General features: G+C 41.4%; 1 protein-coding gene across 1 annotated transcript in view; it reads left to right on the top strand.

The window, feature by feature from the left end:
• LOC149436018 (fructose-1,6-bisphosphatase isozyme 2) overlaps window positions 1–14,027 on the top strand; it is a 90,035-nt gene that overhangs the window by 20,078 nt on the left and 55,930 nt on the right. Inside the window, exon 2 of the mRNA XM_089662127.1 lies at window positions 11,757–11,919. Within this exon, the coding sequence (XP_089518253.1) occupies window positions 11,757–11,919 (163 nt within the window). The remainder of the gene's footprint in view (window positions 1–11,756; window positions 11,920–14,027) is intronic.

The following is a 14,027-nucleotide window of genomic DNA, read 5'->3' as shown; positions in this document are numbered from 1 at the left end:
TCCCTGCTCTCTCCCCCCCTCACCTCCACTCAGTATCTCACTCACCGCCCACGAGATTGCCAATCATTTCCAAAATAAGATTGACACAATCTGTAAGGACATTGTCAATTCACAATCTACCTCTCCACCTAGCAAACCTCCCTCCATCACCCCCTCAACTCTCCCCTCCTCTGACCTCACAACCACACTGCCCCCCACCACACCTAACGTCCCGCACACTATAACCTCTCCACACTTTGCTCCTTCAGCCCTGCTACCACTGAGGAGGTCACTAACGTCTTCACTGAAGCCCGCCTCACCACTCTCCCCCTGGACCCTATCCCCTCACAACTCCTCAGGTCACCCCCCTCCTCCATCATTCGCTCCCTCACCCACATCTTCAACCTCTCCCTCTCTACTGGCGCATTCCCCTCCCCCCTAAAGCACGCGCATCACCCCCATACTCAAAAAACCCTCCCTGGACCCCACTGACCTGAACAACCTTAGACCCATCTCCCTGCTGCCACTCACTTCCAAGCTCCTTGAGCGTCTACAATTGCCTAAGCGCCCACCTCACTGACAACAATCTCCTTGACCCACTACAGTCTGGCTTCCGTCCCCTACACTCCACCGAAACCACCCTACTTAAAATCACGACCTGCTAACTGCCAAAGCTAATGGCCACTACTCAGTCCTCCTACTCCTCGACCTCTCCGCGGCCTTCAACACAGTCAACCACCCCCTCCTCCTTACTAAACTACACTCCCTTGGCATCAGGGATTCTGCTCTCTCCTGGTTCTCCTCTTACCTATCCCAACGCTCCTTCAGCGTTACCTATAATGCTGCCACCTCCCCCTCTTTCCCCCTCTCTGTTTGGGTCCCCCAAGGCTCTGTCCTCGGATCCCTTCTCTTCTCCATCTACACCTCCTCCCTTGGCAAACTGATACACTCCCACGGCTTCAACTATAACCTCTATGCTGATGACACACAAATTTACCTCTCCACCCCTCAACTCACTCCTTCAGTCTCTGCCCGTATCACCCACCTCCTAAACGACATATCAGACTGGATGTCGCTCCATTTCCTCAAGTTAAACCTGTCCAAAACCGAGCTCCTAGTTTTCCCCCCAGCCCACGCCCCCCCCATCCTTCCATCATGACTAACAACGCCACCATCAATCCCACCCCACACGCCAGAGTCCTAGGTGTCACCCTGGACTCAAACCTTCCCTTCCAACCTCATGTCCAATCACTATCAAAGTCATGCAGGCTCCACCTCCGCAACATCTCCAAGATACGTACGTTCTTCACCCCAGACACCACTAAACAACTTGTACACTCCCTTATTATCTCAAGCCTAGACTACTGCAACTCCCTTCTCACCGGCCTACCCCAACAAACTCTATCCCCGCTCCAGTCTATCCTGAACTCAGCGGCTAGACTCATCCACCTCAGCAACCGCTCCACTTCGGCCGCCCCCCCCTCTGCCAATCCCTTCACTGGCTCCCGATTGCCCAACGCATTAAATTCAAATGACTAACTCTGACATACAAAGCCATCCATAACGCTGCCCCAAACTACCTCACTGACCTGATACCCAAATACCACCCTACCCGTAATCTTTGCTCCTCACAAGACCTCCTGCTTTCTAGATCCCTGGTCTCCACCTCCCACGCCTGACTGCAGGACTTCTCCAGGACTTCCCCCATCCTCTGGAACTCACTACCCCAATCCATTAGACTGTCACCTACCCTCCTCACCTTCAGGCACAGCCTGAAAACCCATCTCTTCAGGGAAGCCTACCCCACCCTCACCTAACAGGCGTTCTCCTCCACTCCTCCTACCACTCCATCCCCCCCAGCCACTTCCTCCTGTACCTCTACCCCCTCCCTCCTAGATTGTAAGCTCAAAAGAGCAGGGCCCTCGAACCCCTCGTGTATTGTATTGTTACTGTATTGTCTCTTGTACTGTCCCCCCACTTTAATGTACAGCGCTGAGCAAACCCTTTGGCGCTATATAAACATTGTATAATGTAATGTAATAATGTAATGTATATGATATTTTTGTGTCATTCTCTGTACCAGTAAAGTCTGTCATTTTCTTTTTGGTTCTTGTAGTAGTATAGTAGGATGTAGTGCATAACTTTGGTAGCAACTATTTAATGTTCTGTCTCAATATTACCCATACATTAGTGCTATATAATAATATTATTATTATACAGTATTTATATAGCGCCAAAAAGTTTGCTCAGCGCTGTACAGAGTAGTGGGGGCCAGTACATGAGACAATACAGTAACAAAACAGTATACGAGGGGTTCGAGGGCCCTGCTCTTTCGAGCTTACAATAATAACATTTACTAACAAAAAGGCACTAGAAAACTTATCTGATTTACTGAAATTCACAAAGCAATACATCCCACTTTTGTATGAACATTTTTTCCATTTTGTATAGAATTCCTCTGTAGGGATCCAATGGCAGCCTGACCACAGAGCTTGAATTGTTCTACATGAGGCAGCTGGTAGTAATCTAGGGGAAAGGTCACGGTTTTAAGAGGTAGTATGAAGACAAACAACTGTAATGTATGCTCTGTGATTAAAACAAAGAAAGCAGAATTTAAACACCTTGCAGTATTATAAAAAAAATAATACTTAGAAAAGCCATGGCACATTATATATGGAACACAGTGTTTTGCTCCTATAATTCCCAGACTTAGAACAAAATAAAATTGAGGTGACAACTGATATTTCCCTAATGTGTTTTAGTCTGGACAGTGGCCTGCCCCAAGTGCTGCCTATAATAAGATGAGCAAGTCGCTGAGAGCCTGAGCCAGCCATTCCCCACCTCCCCAGCCCAGTAATCCAGTGAGCGCTGGAGTGGCAGAAGAGGGACATGGTGACTGACAGTCACCCCTCTGTGTTTAAAGCCGACCAAGAACTAAGTGATCAATGGTCATGAGATGTCATGTCATAAAGCTGGTGGAGGACAGCTGCAGCTTCACAGCAATGCTGCATCCACAGAGGTGAGTATGTACAGTGCTGTGAAAAAGTATTTTCCCTTTCTTGATGTGTTTTTTTTTGCATATTTGTCACACTTAAATGATTTAGAACATCAAATAAGTTTTAATATTACAAAAGAAACAGAATGCTGTTATTAAATGATGATTTCATTTAAGGTAAAAAAGCTGTCCAAACCTGCCTGGCCCTGTGTGGAAAAGTAATTGCCCTTGCCCTTGCTAAATCATGAATGGACTGTGATTAACCACATTTTTTGGAAAGCTGAATTAAATTTCACTTGCCTTACCCAGGCCTGATTACTACCAGACCTGTTGAATCAAGAAATATCTTAAATAGAAGCTGTCTGACAAAGTGAAGCACACTAAAAGATCTCAAAGTAGCAACCCATCATGCCGTGATCCTTAGAAATTCAAGAACAGATGAGAAGTAACTGACGTATCAGTCTGAAAAGGGTTACAAAGCCATTTCTAAGGCTTTGGGACTCCAGTGAACTCCGGTGATAGCCATTATCCACAAATGTAGGAAACTTGGACAGTGGTGAACCTTCCCAGGAGTGGCTGGCCTACTAAAATTACTCCAGGAGAATAAGGATGACTCATCCAGGAGGTCATAAAAAAACCCAGAACAACATCTAAAGAACTGCAGGTCTCACTTGCCTCAGTTAATGACAATGATCATGATAGGATAACGGTAACAATAACAACAATAAGAAAGAGACTGGGCAAAAATAGCATCCATGGGAGAGTTCCAAGGCAAAAGCCACTGCTGACCAAAAAGAACACAAAGGCTCATCTCAAATTTGCCAAGAACCATCTTGATTATCCCCAAGACTTTTGGGCAAATATTCTGTGGACTGATTAGACAAAAGGTGAACTTTTTGGAAGGTGTGCATCCTGTTACATCTAGCGTTAAACTAACACAGCATTTCCTAAAAAAGATCATCATACCAACAGTCAGCCATGGTGTTGGTAATGTGATGGTCAGAACCTGGACAACTTGCCATAATTGATGGAACCATGAATTCTGCATTCTACAAGAAAAACCTGAAGGATAACGTCCAGCCATCAGTTTGTGACCTCAAGCTCAAGCGCACTTGGGTTATGTAGCAGGACAATAATCCGAAACACACCAGCAAGTCCACCTCTGAATGGCTAAAAAAAACTAAATTAAGGTTTCGGTGTGGCCTAGTCAAAGTTCTTCTGAACTTAAATCTAATTAAGATGTTGTGACATGAACAAGTTGAACAAGGTCAAACCCTCCAATGTGGCTGAATTAAAACAATTCTGCAACGAAGAGTGGGTCAAAATTCCTCCACAGAGATGTGAAAGACTCATTGCCAGTTATCGCAAATGCCTGAATGCAGTTGTTGCCGTCAAGGGAGCCACAACCAGTTATTAGGTTTAGGGGGCAATTATTTTTTCACATAGGGCCAGGCAAGACAGACAGCTTATTTCTCTTAATAAATGAAATCATCATTTAAGAAACGCATTTTGGATTTACTCGAGTTATCTTTGAGTAATATTAAAATTTGATTGATGATCTGAATCATTTAATGTATGTTTTTTGTATGTTTTTTTTTAATATCCCATATTTGTCCTTTAAGTGCATGGGGCAGACTGCACAAGGTTGCAGTGTGATGGATCAGCATTGAAACAACAAGTGAGGAGGCAGCATATCACCTCTTCACTGGCTCTTAAATGTCCTCTGAAAATCATCATTGTGGATCCCTTTTCAGAGGGTGGCAATCGTAGCAGCAGGTCTGAACATACTGAAACAATAAAAAAAACTGATACCTGACAGAGCTGGGGGTGGGAATGGTAAACTAAATATATAGAGTATATATATATATATATATATATATATATATATTATTATACAGTATTTATAAAGCGCCGATAGTTCGCTCAGCGCTGTACATTACAAAGGGGGACAGAACAATAACAATACAATGCAAAACATGAGGGGATTGAGGGCCCTGCTCTTTCGAGCTTACAATCTAGGAGATATATATATATATATATATATATATATATATATATATTCTCAGTGAGAGCACCCTATTGAGATAATATTACCTTAACCAATTCTGTGCCACTCTATAGCAGAAATACTGCTACAGGGCGGCACAGGTGTGCAAAATCATGTATATATACGCTGCCTCAGCTGTCAATCACCAGGTCCCGGCCGGTGATTTTTCACCGGCACCGGGTGATCGCCCAGTATCTCCGATGGGGGAGAGACCTGTGTATAAACCACACAGAGCTCTCCCCTGTTGGCTGTTGCACACTAGAAGAGCCATACAAAGCAGTGTGCTTACACTGAAACACAGCACACAGCCCCATAGTAAAACAACACACAGTTAACTTTTTGATCGCCCCAAATGTTAACCCCTTCCTGCCCAGTGCCATTTGTACAGTGTCAGTGATTTTTATTAGCACTGATCACTGTATTGGTGTCACTGGGGATGTCAGTGACACCAAGTCAGTTTCCCCTAGTGTCAGAATGCCCGACACAGTCCCGTTATAAGTCGCTGATCACCGCTATTACTAGTAAAAAAAAAAATACCAGTATAGATATCACCATTTGTAAATGCTATAACTTTCACGTAAACCAATTAATTTACACATATTGGGATTTTTTCTTTAGCAAAGACATGTAGCAGAATACATTTTGGCCTAAATTTATGATGAAATTTGATTTTTAAAATTTTTTACTGGACATGTTTATTAGCAGAATGTAAAAAATATAGTTTTTTTTTCTCAAAATTGTCGATAAAATTCCACAGAAAGAAAGTTCTATTTGTGGGGAAAAAGGACATAAATTTCATTTTGGGTACAGTGTTGCATGACCATACAATTGTCAGTTGAAGTAACGCAGAGCCGTATCGCAAAATATGGCCTGGTCAGGAAGGGGGGTAAATCCTCTGGAGGGCAAGTGGTTAAAGAAGATATTTGGTCACAGCATACACTTTTATTTTATAATATCAGCATTGTAATAACAATATAAACAATAGTTATTTTGACAATCCAATATAATCTTACTTGAAAAAATCTCCTGTCATGTTGTGATTGGTGCCTGTTTGGTGGCCATCTCTTTCCACAACTTTTAGATTTCCTGCATGCTTTGCAGCTTCTGCTCTGCTGCTTGTTTTCAATTTCTAAGGACTACCTATCCCATGGTAGCTTGCTGTCCACAATCTGTGACTCCTGTACTGACTCCGCCTCCTTAAATTCCTCCTCTCAGCTCCTCTTTTGTTCAAGTGGTTCTAAAGCTTAAAAGTGTTTTTACCTTTATGCATTCCCTGCATTAGGGTACAAAATGCTTAGGTAGTAATATTGTTTCCTCACCTTTTCCCATCATACTTATAGTCCTCACACGATCCAGCGTGGTGCTTGCCTGTAGCGGCTCTCCCTGCTCTCACAGGCTTTCCTGAGGCTGCCAAATCCTATGCAGAAGGAGTTGCTCTATCTGTGTCTATGCATGCAGGCAGCGCAGTGTGCCACAGTAGAGAAGAAGAGGAGGAGCCAGGAGCAATTCTATTGCACAGAGCAGGTAAGTAAAACATGTTTGTTATTTTTTTAAAAATAAACATTTACAATCACTTTCAGAAGGCAGGCTCTGTGAATTTTGTGTGGTAATAGTAGACTAAAAATAGTTGAAACACAATGTGGAACTGAACATGTGATTTTACAGTTTGGCTATTGGTATGCTTTAAATGTATTTTTGATGTGACTTACACATTTTTAAATGTTTGTTCTAATATTGCTGTTTTTATATTAACCACTTGCCAACTGCGCTATAGCCGAATGACGGTTGTCCAGTTCTGGGAGGGTGTCATATGACGTCCTCCCAGAAAGCGCCCTAAGGCGCGCCCCCAGCAGCGCGCACATGGTGATCTCCATGATCGCTGTGTCCTACGGATGCAGCTGATCACATCATAAGGCAAATGGCCAATCACAGCGACCTTTTACCACTTGATCAGTGTAGCAATCATGCCCACAAAGATGGATGCGGTTCAACCATTTTGGCTTCTAACTCCATCTTGGCAAAGGATCCTCCATCTTGTACAAACATATCCCCCTCATTCTCATTCTTCCTCTCTGTTCAGCCACAGTGACATATGGCCTGTGTGTTGGCAGTGTCACAGGAGTCCAGAGCACAGCAGGAAGCCCCGAGCACAGCAGGAAGCCCCAAGCTATAAAAACCCCAAGGGAGCTGGGGACTCGCTGTCCAAAGAACCTGTGCAATCTAGAACATCGTAAAAAGATAACCCAAGCCTTCTCCTGAGTTCAAAGACAGTCCAGAGGAGTAGAGACTAGATAACACTTTTAAAATTCATTTTTCCCCTATGTCTTATATCTTGAAATATGAGAGACTTACATAAAAACCAGGTATATCTTCAGATTGGCCATGAGAAGACAAACAGTTTGATAGGTCACACTCCTTGACTGGAATACCTAGGACAGCAGAAAATTACATCTCTTGAACCCTTTAAATATGTATTTCATATTTCATATGTAACCGTTCCTCAGATGTGTCTGCATATTAATCTACCCGCGGGTGGAATGTTACTTGTGCCTAGGAAAAGTTATTAGCCAAAATATGAGCTAGGAGAGATTTTGGCTCTCGTTTGGGTCTCCGCCCAGACCATTCCTCCCTAAATGAAGCATTGGTCCTTGGCTTTAGAGACACTCCCTGCTGGGAAATTACAAAATAGGCTGTCAGGCTTAAGAGAGAAAGTTGAAGAAATCTCCCTTTTAACATCAGAACCAACCTGGGAGACGTGCCTTTTTGCTTTGAAACCTGATCTGCAAACCCAAGGCAGATTGGCAAGTACTTTAACTCTTTAACCTCCTTTCTGTTACCTCTTTGCTGTGCTGTTGTTCTCTATATATTTATATATATATTGGTTACATCTTTTTTCTGTAAATATTTTTATTGCACCCTTTTGACCTTTTAGTAATAAATCCTTCTTTCTGAAAGTGTTGAACTGTTTCTATAGCTCTTTATTGTAACATACGGTGTTTGTTTAACCCTCTGTATAACCTGTCTGCAGTGACAGTGCAATACAGACGATTATCTCAACCATTATAGTGTTATTGCTGGTATTGCCGAGTTTCCTCTTTCTCTGTACAAAAGGAGGTGGTGGCAGTGTGAAGGGTTAATTGCGTAATTAACCTGACCCAGTAACAACCGCATTCAGGCTGCCAGTACATCAATTGGAGGTCCAGTGAGCTGGAAAACCATTCTACAGGGTGCAGCTGGGCGTGGCATTGTTACGCACGTGACATCACGGTTTCAGATTGGCTAGTCCTTCGGTCATGAGTTTGGTGAGAAGGTCAGGGGTCTGATGCCGCGATCGTCACAATCAGCTGTGTCCAATGACACAGCAGATCACAGAGGACATCTGCCACCTATCAGTGCCCAGCAGTGCCTCCCACCAGTGCCCATCAGTGCCACCTATCAGTGTCGCCCATCAGTGTCGCCTATCAGTGCCCATCAGTGCTGCCGATCAGTGCCATCTATCAGTGCAGCATCATCAGTGCCTCCTCATCAATGCCCACAAGTGCCGCCTCATCAGTGCAGCCTATCAGTGCCCATCAGTGCTGCCTATCAGTGCCCATCAGTGCTGCCTATCAGCGCAGCCTCATCAACGTACATCAGTGAAGGAGGAAAGTTACCTGTTTGCAAAATGTTATAATAGAAACAAAGAAAAACTGTTTTTTTTGCTCTTTTTTTGTTTATAGTGCAAAAAATAAAACACCCAGTGGCGATTAAATAACACTAAAAGAAAGCTCTGTGTGTGGAAAAAAAAACAATACAAATTTCAAATGGGTACAGTGTTGCATGACCACGCAATTGTCATTTAAAGTGCAACAGCACAGAAAGCTGAATATTGGCCTGGGCATAAAGGGGGTAAAAGTGCCAGGTAGCCAAGTGGTTGTAACTTAAACTGAGGGAACAGCCATTCAGATTCTTAATTGATGGAATTAATTGATTTCATTGAGGCTGCATACCTGAGCAAGGAGATTTTGAGCATTTTTTTAAATACGCCTGGAAAAAAAAAAACGCTAAAAAAAAAAGACTCATTGAAGTCTATGGGACCAAAAATGTAAAATTTTGCCTCAAAGGTAGCGCATGTATCTTTTAATACATGGAATTTTGGATAAAGAGTGTTTTGGAGTTTTGAGCTACAAAATGCTCTGTGAATTGCGCTTGAGTGGGCCGTATCATAAAATCACAATCAAAAGAAGCAAGGCTTAAATGTATATGGATTTATTATGGCTACTGTACAAAATTACAAACTAGACATAGAAACAATATGAAGGTGTCCCAAAGAACAGAACAGCCTGTGGTACAAATAGAAAACAAAACGACGATACTTAAACAAAAATGAGCTGCATGGCCAAGTTGCCAGAAAAAAACCTTTACTGCACCAATACCACAAAAAAGTTTGGCGTGTCAAGGTGTTGTTGGGCATATTGTAACCAGCCTTTTTTTTGGCATCGGCGCAGTAAAGGCTTCTTTCTCACAACTCCACCATGCAGCTCATTTTTATTCAAATATTGTCATATTGTGATCCTTTTAAATGTAAAAAGCTACAAATGGGCAAAATTAACCTTTCATTGCCATTTTAACCTGTGTGTCAACTTGTGTGTCTGTACCAAGGCCAAACATTCCAGGGTATGTAAACTTTGGATCAGGGACATTTGGTTGATTTCTGTTGTCATGATGATTTAAAAAGGAGCCAAACAACTATGTGATAATAAATGGCTTCATGATCACTGTGCTTAAACAAAAGACATGGTATGGTCAGTCATATTTTCAATATCAATGCCAAATTTGCACTATTTCTGCCAGGGTATGCAAACTTTTGAGCACAGCTGTATATATAGATATAGATATATATATATCTATATATAGATATATATATATTGTTTGAGATTTTATATATATATATATATATATATATATATACAGTGGGGATCGAAAGTTTGGGCACCCCAGCTAAAAATTTGTATTAATGTGCATAAAGAAGCCAAGGAAAGATGGAAAAATCTCCAAAAGGCATCAAATTACAGATTAGATATTCTTATAATATGTCAACAAAAGTTAGATTTTATTTCCATCATTTACACTTTCAAAATAACAGAAAACAAAAAAATGGCGTCTGCAAAAGTTTGGGCACCCTGCAGAGTTAATATCTTGTACTGCCCCCTTTGGCAAGTATCACAGCTTGTAAACGCTTTTTGTAGCCAGCCAAGAGTCTTTCAATTCTTGTTTGAGGTATCTTTGCCCATTCTTCCTTACAAAAGTCTTCCAGTTCTTTGAGATTTCTGGGCTGTCTGTCACGCACTGCTCTTTTAAGGTCTATCCATAGATTTTCAATTATGTTGAGGTCAGGAGATTGTGAAGGCCATGGCAAAACCTTCAGTTTACGCCTCTTGATGTAATCCCCTGTGGATTTCGAGGTGTGTTTAGGATCATTATCCATTTGTAGAAGCCATCCTCTCTTTAACTTCAGCTTTTTCACAGATGGCATCAAGTTACCATCCAAAATTTGCTGAAATTTTATTGAATCCATTTTTCCTTCTACTCGTGAGATGTTCCCTGTGCCACTGGCTGCAACACAACCCCAAAGCATGATTGATCCAACCCCATGCTTAACAGTTGGACAGAGGTTCTTTTAATTAAATTCTGTGCCCCTTCTTTTCCAAACGTACCTTTGCTCATTCCGGCCAAAAAGTTCAATTTTAACCTCATCAGTCCACAGAACTTGTTTCCAAAATGCATCAGGCTTGTCTATATGTTCATTTGCAAAGTTCAAACGATGATTTTTGTGGTGAGGACGTAGAAGAGGTTTTCTTCTGATGACTCTTCCATGAAGACCATATTTGTACAAGTATCTCTTTATAGAGGAATAGTGTACCCCAACTCCAGTGTCTGCCAGATATTTCTGGAGGGATCGTGCAGTCAAACGTGGGTTTTGAATTGTTTTTATCACAATCCTGCGAGCTGTTCTGTCTGATATTTTTCTTGGTCTTCCAGATCTTGCTTTAACTTCCACTGTTCCTGATGACTGCCATTTCTTAATTACATTCCGAACAGAGGATATTGACATCTGAAAACGCTTTGCTATCTTCTTATAGCCTTCTCCAGCTTTGTGAGCGTCAACTATTTTCAGTTTCAGTTTTCTTGACAACTGCTTAGAAGAACCCATGGTGCTGATTGTTGGGGCAAGGTCAGATGAGTCTGGGCATTTAAAACCTTTGAGATTGACATCACCTGGTCTTCCCAGACGATGATTGAGAATAATCCATGACACTGGCATGTCTCAGCTTTGCAAAGGGGGCAGTGCATGCTATAAATTCTGCAGGGTGCCCAAACTTTTGCAGACGCCATTTTTTTGTTTTCTGTTATTTTGAAAGTATAAATGATGGAAATAAAATCTAACTTTTTTTGACATATTATAAGAATGTCTAATCTGTAATTTGATGCCTTTTGGAGATTTTTCCATCTTTCCTTGGCTTCTTTATGCACATTAATACACATTTTTAGCAGGGGTGCCCAAACTTTCGATCTCCACTGTATATAAAATCTCAAACATTATTGGTTTTGGAGTCTACTCTGCAGGTAAATATCTGCTTATGTATACCATTTATTTCAGAAACTTCTGTAAGAAACAGTAATGTTGTCAAGCTTGTGGCTTAATGATCTAATTGATCTTGTTTTACACTTTAATTGATCTTGTTTTACACTTAGGTATGGCATTGCTGGAAGTGTCAATGTGACTGGGGATGAGGTGAAGAAACTGGATGTGCTATCCAATGATCTTGTGATTAATATGCTGAAATCCTCATATTCTACATGTGCTATGGTTTCTGAAGAAAACAAGGAAGTTATTATAACTCCAAAAGATATGAGGGTCAGTTATTATTTTCATGTATAAAATGCATTATATAAGGTGTGGGAACACTATTCTTCTTTAATATTGTGGTCTCTTGTCCCTCTTCCTACCCCTCCTTCCTTGGCTTCCCCTACCCAGTTTTATTGATTATCCTGATCACTCTTGTGGCTCTCTCCTTGATTGTTAACGTGGTTAGAAGTGTGAATTTCCGATAATTTGCCTGTCTTTCCTGCCATCCTAGGCTTTTGTTTCCATTTTTCCTATTTGATTGGCTTATGTTTACCTAGATGATTCCTGTCCTCATTATGACATAAGACTATTGCTTCGTACACACGATGAGAATATCGGACGAACGATCGGCCGTTTTTTTTCACCTGCTAGTCTCACATCGAAAGTGAAAGGTTACTAAAGATACAAAAAATCTCCTATGAAAGAAAAGTATTGTGTTGTATTTGTATTGTATTTTCAGATGATTACTGTACTGATTAAACGAAAATCGTACGATCTGGTATTGTACGAGAAAAAGTTTTGCGCTTGTCCCTTCGGATATTGTCGTAGAAATTTTCGTGATCGGCTCTCGAAAGCTGTGTACTAACGATCCAATTATCGGACGATCGGTCCTCGTACGAAAATTTTCGTACGATTTTCTTATAGTGTGTATAGGGCATATGTTGCACTGGTGATATCCTGAGATTCTATTTTTATTCTTGATGATATCTTTGTCCTCTTTACCAAATACTTTCAATAAAAATATTGGAAAGTAAAATGCATTATATAAAATTCAAGTTGCTCAGTGACTGGGATGACTTGCTACTCCTGAGATCTCTTTTGATTAAAGTATAACTAAAGGCAAAACATTTTGTTTTTAGTTTTGGACAGAGTGGAGAGAAATTAGAACGTTTGTCAGTTTTTATTGCTGTCTGTGCCCCCATTAAAAGGATTCATCCTCTCTATTTGTCCTGTTTACCATTTTCATTGAAAGTAAAAGAAAATCCCAAATTTTGGGTTGTCCCCAGAAAAGTAATAGAGTGGAAATCTTCCAATGGAGACACTGGTTCTGGTGACCAGGGGGTTGACAAGAAATTCCCTTAATTTGCAGGGATTTCCTCTCACTTCCTGTTTGGTTATGGGAAAGGAAGTGAAGGGAAATATCAGCAATGGGACACAGACAGTGAAAAATAAATCTGACACAGGTCATAACCCTCCTTTACTTTTATTATTAATCCCTTGGTGCCGGCGCCTCCTGGCCCTTTAAGGGTTTCAGAAGCCGGGAAGCAGGATGGGGTTTTAAGGTCATGTGACCGTCGTGATTCGCCATCACAGTGGTCACATGAACTGGAAAGGTCCCGATCAAAAGTGGAGATTGGGACCTTTCCGTGAGTACCGTACATATGTGCTGGGAGCACGCAGGATGCGCGCTCTCAGCACATATGTTTTTCTTAATTGCACGCAAATGTGTGGCCGCTCGGCATCAAGGCCCAGACGCCAGGAGGCCACACATTTGCATGCGGCTGGCGCCAAGAGGTTGAATAAAACCCATCAGGAAATGTATGTGCTGCCTTTGCTGAACTTTTTTTTTAGAATGCTAGTTCCTGTATGTCTTTTGTTTGGAAGGAGCTATCAGCCATCTGTCACTAAGCCAACTGTCTTACAAGCTCCCCACCCCCACCACTCTTTCACCATTCAGCTGGGTAACCATGTACAATAGAACAGATGTCCTAGACACCCAAGACTTGTTAAGGTTGGGTAAAGAGACTGTGCTCACACCTAGAAGTAAAAGATTAGGACAATATTCAAAGGGACCTGAATTGTTCTCTGGAATAGGAGGAGTTATTCTGGCAATAGATGACTAGAATTTTGAACAAACATTTTTGGGAAAAGAAGGTTCTAAAATTTGCTCATTTTCCTTATCATTAGGGGGTCAAATCAATGTTTGTTTTTAAACACAGTTATAAGAAAATTCAAAGGAACAGGATGGAAATTTTTTCTTGAACGAACAAATTTCTAACAGCATTTATGGTTTTCATTTGGCAAAGTCCAATCATTCTGAAATCAAATGTGAAAAGAAAACTAAATTTTTCAAATGAATGTTCGAGTAATTGTTTGAATGTTCTGAGAATTTTTAT

The sequence above is a fragment of the Staurois parvus genome, unplaced genomic scaffold (genome assembly GCF_062004578.1).
Source record: "Staurois parvus isolate SC_StPar_1 unplaced genomic scaffold, SC_StPar_1.0 ptg001432l, whole genome shotgun sequence".
NCBI lineage: Eukaryota > Metazoa > Chordata > Amphibia > Anura > Ranidae > Staurois > Staurois parvus.
The sequence above is the reverse complement of the archived record's forward strand: the minus strand, read 5'-3'. Positions and strand labels throughout refer to the sequence as shown.